Genomic DNA, 7,963 nt, shown 5'->3' on the forward strand with positions numbered 1-7,963 from the left:
GGGGGCAGCCGCAGGCCCGGCGGTGCGCGGACCGCGGCGCCTCTTCCCGCTCTTTAACGCCTTCTCAACTTCTGAAATGCTTCCCCGAGACCCCAGAGAGGGGTGGGTGTGGAAGGACTCCGAGCTCGCGGCTCGCGCCCGCGCTGCGGAAGAAGACAGCACTGGCCACCGGCTTGGGGGGGAGGGGCGGGCGGGATGCCGGACCAGCGCGTCCGGAGCGGGCTGCGGGGTGGTAGGAGACTCAGAGGGAGGGGAGGGCATGGTGCATTTGTCCCTGAGGCCACTTCACTTTCTAGCTCTGGAATCTGCTAACTTTCCTGCCCTCACCCCCACGCCAGGGGCTGTAGCCGGAAAAGGGACGCAGGGGTTTCAGCCAAACCATCCAGGACCTAGAAAACATGCAAATCCCCGAAATCCCAGTGTGGCCTGGGACTCATTGACTGGGGCTTGCGAAAACGGTTGTTCATGTTCCCCCCAATTTTTCCTTTCTTCCAACCCCTCCTTACGACCCCCAGTGGGAGCTCTGAGAGGCTTTAGTCTTCCTTTTTGACTGAAGAACCCCGCGCGGCCCCGCGCCTGCCCTCCGCTTTCCGGAGCGGGCTTCATCCAGATTAAAACCAACTCAGGCAAGACTCCTTGAGGAGTCACTTTGCTTCGCCCCCGCGGGTTAACTGTTGCCGGCTGAGATTCTTTGGGGGCTGGGTGGCCGGGGCTAAGAGGAGGGTGGGTACCTGCCCCGGGAGCGTTCGGGGACGGGTGACGGGCGTTGCGGCGGAGCTGTGTAACCAGCCAGGGGGGAGGCGGGGGTTCCCGCGTTCAGGTGCGGCGGCGCCGCTCCTCCCCTGGGCTCCGCAGCCCCGCGCCGCGGCCAGGTTCGGGGCTCGGGACGCTCAGGAGGGTGAGCGCTCTCGGCGAGTAATGTGCTGCATCTTGATCTCCTAGAACCCGAGCCCTGCGGAGCTCCCGGCGGCCCGGCCCCAAGGCGCTGCGGCCGCGCCGCGCGGCCCTGCCTTAGCGCGCCATGAACACCATCGTCTTCAACAAGCTCAGCGGCGCCGTGCTTTTTGAGGACCGCGGGGCTCCGGAGAGGGAGCGGGGCGGCAGGCCCTACGGCGGCGTCCTGGACAGTACGCACGCTCGCCCCGAGGTGGGCATTACGGACGGCGCGCCCCTCAAGGACAACCTGGGCCTGAGACACCGGAGGACCGGGTATGCGCACCCTCCCGGGGCCCCCGCCCGCTCCGCGAGAGGTGGGGGCGGTGAGAGCCTTGGGAGTGCTGGTGGCAACCGGGGCCTGCGCCTTAGGGCCCCCGACTTTTCCGGGAGGAGCGGTCTCCGCCTCCTGGGTTCGCGCATTCACATTTTAAGGGAGTAGTTGCTCAAAGTGTGGGGGGTCGATTCGTCAGAAAGGCTCCAAAGAGGCTCGTTGGAAACTGAGGACACCTGAAACCGCCTCTTAGTCCTCAGATGCCCGGACCTGGGGGCGGGGGTTACGTGCCTCTCTCCCGACCGCGGGTGCTGACGCGCGGCCGCTGGGGAGGCAGAAAGGGCTGAGCGGGATGCACGGGCGCAGAGCAGGGCCAAGCAGTCGGGACTCGCCCGGGCGCCCCCCCCGCCCCGCCCTCTCAGGTCAGGCCAGCCCCGTGGGCTTCCCCCCTTGTGTCACGACAGGGCCTTGCATCGGCCAAGGTGTTGGGAAGGTCGGCCCTCCGCAGGATGCCCCGGACGCGCGCGCGGCTCGGCGGGGCCCGCCGCGAGCCCGGCACGAACCCGCGTCTCCTGCATCCGCAGGGGGGGGGGGGGGCGCGGGCCTGCCAGGCCGGGTTTCGGTTTAGCGGCCTGAGGGGCTGCGGGGGTGGGGTGCGGTGGGCGGGGGCGAGAGCTCGCGGGCCACCAGCGGCTCCGGCTGCGGAGGAGGTCCGTCTGTAGCCCCGCCACGTCCCGCGGCTCCGGGAGCGCCCCGCGGGGGGAGGGGCGGCCGTCCTGGCCGGTCCACCTGGAAGATTGCATCAGCTGCTTGTTGTTGCTGGTTAGGGAAATAAAGATTAGGTTTCGTCAAAATGTTACTACCAGTCCTCACGGATGGAATTGCATTTCAAAGTGTTTAAAGAGGCAGAAGTCCCGGAGCCTGCGGCGCAGGCGCGCGAGCCTCGCGGAGTGGCTGGGCGCGCGGGCGGCGGCGCGGCGACACCTCGCGGAGCCGCTGGGGAGCGCAGCGCCGAGGCCCGGCTCCCGGCTGCTTCCCGCCCTTCCTCCTTGGCATATGCTTTTCCCGGGGTCTTTTTACGTTACCCCGTGGGACAGACCTTCCGTACTTTTAAGCTCGCCCTTTTGTCGTGGAAAGCCCCTTACAGTGTTTTGGGTTTTTTCTTTCCGCTTTTTCGTGTGTGTTTTTGTTTTCGGTTCTGCGTCTTTCCTCCACAAACCCCTTCTTGGAAAGCTTCCCCTTTACACGAGGATCAAAGGGTACAGGGGAGAGCTTGAAGAGAACCAGGGCAGCGGGGCGGCCATCACCCCTTGCTTTGTTCCCAACGTCCAGTGGGCGATGGGAAGCCCCGAGCGGCGGGCATGAGTCCCTGAAAGAACATCCGAGAGCCGGGCCGCAGCCACTACTCATCCCCTGAGGCCAGGGCCCCTGGAGGGCGCGGTGCAGGCGGGGGAGGGACGGTGCCGGCCCTGCTGCGCAGGTCTGTGGCTTGAATAACAAAAGAGCTTCCCTCAGATCACCTAAACCTCTAACCTCTGGATTTCCCCCTTTTCCGTGTAAACCTGGCGGCCTTCGCTGCCCCACGCCCGTCCTGTGCCACCCGGGCCGACCCCGCGCGCCCTGACCCTGTGCGCCTCCCACCCCTGCCTGGCCTCCGCGTCCGGGTGCGCGGGGCCGGGGTCAACCGGGCTGAAGCGCATGCGGACCCGGGGGCCCGGCGGGCGGCGCTCGGCCGGCGCGGCTCACCGGGAACCCCTCCTCTCCCGGTGTCCCAGGGCCCGGCAGAATGGCGGGAAGGTGAGGCACAAGCGGCAGGCCCTGCAGGACATGGCGCGGCCCCTCAAGCAGTGGCTGTACAAGCACCGCGACAATCCGTACCCCACCAAGACGGAGAAGATTCTCCTGGCGCTCGGCTCGCAGATGACGCTAGTGCAGGTAATCGGGGCCCACGAGCCCCGACCCTCCCTCGGCGAGGCTGAGCGGCGGCTCTGCGCCTCCCGCCGCTGGGCACGGGTGGGCCGAGACCGGCCGTCCGGACGCTGCCGCCGCTCTGCCTGAGGCTGGTGCGGGGCGGGCCCAGGGCCGGAGCGGTGGTCTGGGGAGTTGCTGTGTCTCCGACAGTCTTCCGGAGGCTTGGCGCAGCAGGGGTCGTGTAGCACTTGCTAAGGAGGGCAGGGCAAAGGCGAGCGCGGAGCTCTGAGAAGGTGTGCGGGCCATGCACGCGGCGGTGGCTCCAGCGGGCACTACCCCGCGGTGATTTGCGTCGGGGTCGCCCGAGGGCACGTTAAAACAGACGCTGCCGTCGCCCCCCACCCAGCCCGGAGTTCGCAGGAGGTCCTGGCCGGGGACGGTGCTTTCTATTTCTAACACGTTCTTGGGGTGATGCGTAAGCTGCTGGCCGCACCACACTTTGAAAACAAGGCAGAAGGGCACCCCACATTGGGGCCCCATGTTAAAGGTCAAGTTACAGGGTACCTTTCAAGTTGACCGCTCCTGACAGAGCTAGTAGGTGGGCTGGAAGGGCCAGAAGCGGGTTTGGGAGGCTTTTCTTTTTTAAGAGGCACCCTGGGCCTTAGCTAGACTCCACGCGGCTTTGCTGGCGGTATCTTTGTCCTTGGGTTAAGGGGCAGATCTCAGATGGCGGGTACCTGGTCAAGTGCAGAGGGGCGGCCTAAGCTTGCTCCATTTCTAGCGAGCAGTACTGCTGTGCACAGGTTTCCCTCCGTGGGGGCATCTGATGCTCGCAAAGCCCGGTGAGGTAGAGCACGTGCTGTCAGCCTTTCGCAGGTGATGTAACCAAGGCAGGAGAAGGCTGTGTTGAGGGGTAGAGGTGGGCCTGGAAACGCCGCGGGTCCATACCATGTGCTCTGGCCGGCACACCAGTTTCCTTTCATGAATGCAGTGACGTGAACTTTCACGCGTGCAGGCAGAGCAGAGTCACTCAGAAAGAGGAGAGGAGGTGCTACCTGAGCTGAGAAGTGGCGTCTGTTGCAGTAGCACTGCATCACTGCATTTGTGAAACTTTGGTCATTCCATGACGGATATAGTAAGTGAGAACCCCAAAGTAACAGGGAACGTTTAACTACTAGGTAACATAAAAATTGCTTTCCAGAGTATTTAAGAGTATCATTTTAGGAATTACTAGAAAGTTGGACGAAGCATGAAAATTGACTTGTACTCAGACTTATTAAAACTGTAATAAAGCATTTTTCTGCTTGTTTTCAGAATACAGTTGTAGACAAAAACAAACGTCTCTTCTGCTTTATATTACCAGGCAATAGTATTAATAGTGATTTGCTGCAGCACTGGAGGGTAAAATTAATTTAGTGTTCTTGGCTTAATATCTGCTTAACACAAAGCTGTGAACTTTCGGTGATTTTCACAAGTAGTTTTTAAATAAATAATTCCAGCCAGAAAAACTTAAGAACATAAATGCATACATTCAAATTTGACTTTAAACTGGTATGCTATTTATTTTCAAAATACACTAATTTATAGAGCCATTTGGATAGCTCGCTCTGATGTCAACAGTAAAATATTAACTTATTGATGACATAGTTCCATGTTTAATACTTGCCATTCTTTCAGACAGAAAGCAACAAAAGTTTATGGCATATTTAGGACATTTTTAGCTACGAAAAGTATTATTTGTCATTAGCAGAGACATTTAAATTTTCACCTGTGGTCGTTTTTCTGAGTTGCAATACAAGTAGCTGTCATTCTAATACAGAATCAAATTATTCTCTACCTGTAATGATAGATCAAATACAAGTAATTCTTTTTGCGATAAGATCTTGGTAAGACTATTGCATTTTTCTAATTTACATGAAGTTTTTGTTCATGTAATGAAAATCTTTCCCATTATATTTTCTCTCACACTAGTCTTCAAATAAAAATGCATGCAAATATGTAATTTTTAAATGGGGTAATTATTTATAATTATAATTGATACCTATTTAATGATTTCCAAGTTTTATAATAAATGAAGTTGGTTTCTGGAACTTTAAAGTGATAAATGGAAAAAAATCAAACGTATAGAATAACCAAGGGACCCTTACATAGCACTCAGGTTGGGTCCACCTCTCCTTCATTAGGCACAATGGAATGTCTGTGTAAGAAAAAATATATATATTTATGAATATAAGGGGTTTGTATAAGTCAGACATTTATTAAACATCCAAAGCAAATTCTGACGCTGTGGAAACCAAATAAATTATGTCAATACATTTCACTTCTGGGGGAAAAATATCAAGCTGTGATCTGAATAAAGCTTTTGAGCCCTGCAAATTAGACCCCTGTTTCATGAATCAGGTTCTCCCAGTGAATAAATTTCTCCTGTGGAGTCAGGCTTCTTGAGAAGAGTGATCATGTCTTATTCATCTTCATCCTCCCATTTCACCCCAGCCCAGTACTTTCCATATAGTAAACTCTTCATACGTGTTTGCAGACTGAATAGGTTCTCACTGGGGAATACTACTGTAATCACCATGTGACTTCCCCAAACATACTGTGGAAAACTGGAGAATGTCTTGAAATCAGACTAAGATATTCTGGTTTTACAATCCATCTCATTGAAGGGAGCACACAGAGGGCAGCTCGTTAACTTTAATGGTGCGTGTTCTACAGAACAAGCATATAACTCACCTTATTATTTTTAGTATATCTGGAAATATGTCATATTTTATGTCAATAGACAAATATGGAGGGTTTCCCATATTTCTAGCTCCAGTCTCTCTTTCTTGTTTATTATAATACCTCTTGTCTCTGCTTCTCATAATTTATATTAATAAGTTGTCAGCATAATTATTTTATTCCTCAACTACAAGAGTGTCTTTTATTTTTGAACATTTCTTTTACCCTTCCTGTTTCCCTTTTGGTTGTGTGTCAAGCTATCAAACCTTTCATAAGCAGTACTTTTGCCTTATTTTGCTACTCTGAAGGGTGTAAAACTTGGTCAGCAATCTCCATTAAGCCTGGAAACAGAATGCTGAAACTTTAATGAGGGAATTTTTTTAGGACCACAGAAGTAACTTTTTCTGATAAACAGAAGCTCTAAGGACATTAATCAACACTACATTTTGTTCATTCCTGAAAGATGAGGCAGGGAGAGATATTTATGCAGCTTTCATTTTTTTTTCTACTCACTAGACTTAGCAACTTGTCTTAATTTACTATAACTGTTTGCATCATTAATCTGCCATCTTCCTACTAAGATATAAGCATTTTTATAAAATTAACAGGAAGATGATTTGTGTGTGTGTGTGTTTTCACTTTAACCAGCCAAAATACTCCATTTTGCTTGGTTCCTATGACTGACCGTTGTTCAAGCATTATAAAAATATACTCTCTACTCTCAAAATATAACCAACTTCATTGTGGAATGACAGATACGCGATTGGGGTTTGTATTACTGTAGGATATGGAGCTTTACCCAGGGAATAATTGCCCCTAGAGAAGTTTTTTAAAAGAAGGGCAGATGGGGGCTGTACCTGGTTTCAATATTTCCCATTGTTTATGTGTATATGTTTACAATATATTTATGTTTTTTTCTGGATTATAATAGTGAAATGATTTTTTTTATGATCACATTACAGAGTGCAATGCAAGTGGAGTTTGAGACTACATTTTAGTGATTGGACGTTAATGCTCCCTTTTCTTACAGTAGAAGTTTCCAATTCCTGTGTTACAGCCATGTACCATTTGGTTAAATGTGGTGTGTTGCAAGATTTTGCCCCTGTGTTGACATAGCTTTTGCTTGGTATGGAGTGCTTCTGCTGAGATGTGTGTGTACTTACCAACTGCAAGAATTATGGCTACTGTTAAATATTCAACAAAATCTCAGATTGGTCCTTCTACGTTATTCTCAATGTCAAAGTACGTGGTGTAGAATTGAGGTGTTCGGTATTTCAGTTGAATGACTGAATCTGCGTTGTTAATTCTGTGTGTTCAAAGGTGGACAGATGCCAGGGTATCCCCTTGGGTTTACTATAATGATTGCTCTGCCAATGTGATGAATGTAAACACTGCTGCATAGGATGAAAGCTACTGAGCTTTCTCTTCCAGCATCTAGATATTTTGTTCTCTAAACTTTCGCTATAAAATGCAGTGTTTTTAAAGCTCTGAGTTTGACGTTAAAATGCTGTTGCAGAACCTATCCTTGGTAAGGAGGCCTGTTTCACGTAAAACAGAATTTCAAAAGAATTTGAATGATAACCTGAAGGAATCCATAGTTAGTTAAAGGTAGAAAATTTGAGCTGGTGCTTTTACCTTCAGTGAAACAGGTGGCGTTTGCATCAATTCATCAGGAAAAATCTTGTGAGATGATACTCGTGCAGATTTGTTCACCAACTATTGTCTGCTGTTTGCATGACTTAACACAAGAAGATATTCAACACCCCAGACTATATCCAGCCCTTAGGTTGTACTGTAAATTGCTGATAATAAAACACTGGCAGAGTAAATGTATTAGTAGGTTGGGTGCCAGTCAAACTTAAGAAATCAGTTTAGAAATAGCCTGTTAGACACCACCAAACCGTTATGGAAAATCTTCTGATGTATAATTAATATACTCTGTTAAGAACTATGAGTATACAAAACGTAAAAAACGATATGACTCCTATATATGAAAAGCTAGCTAATGCCACCATGACATTTAAAGGTCCCTATTTTTGTATGTTAGAATTATAAGTATATTGATTTTTTTTAAAATTTGAAGTCCATTGCATTTTTTTTTTTTTTTTTTTTTTTTTTTTTTTT

At 50.8% G+C, this 7,963-nt stretch overlaps 1 protein-coding gene across 1 annotated transcript in view; it reads left to right on the top strand.

Moving 5' to 3' along the window:
• The first annotated feature begins 1,021 nt into the window (after window positions 1–1,021).
• The window catches only part of MKX (mohawk homeobox), an 86,251-nt gene continuing 79,309 nt past the window's right edge, over window positions 1,022–7,963 (top strand). Inside the window, exons 1-2 of the mRNA XM_007470920.1 lie at window positions 1,022–1,209; window positions 2,983–3,142. Coding sequence (XP_007470982.1) covers window positions 1,022–1,209; window positions 2,983–3,142 — 348 coding nt within the window. The remainder of the gene's footprint in view (window positions 1,210–2,982; window positions 3,143–7,963) is intronic.

This window comes from Lipotes vexillifer, unplaced genomic scaffold (genome assembly GCF_000442215.2).
Source record: "Lipotes vexillifer unplaced genomic scaffold, Lipotes_vexillifer_v1.1 scaffold439, whole genome shotgun sequence".
In the NCBI taxonomy this organism is placed as follows: domain Eukaryota; kingdom Metazoa; phylum Chordata; class Mammalia; order Artiodactyla; family Lipotidae; genus Lipotes; species Lipotes vexillifer.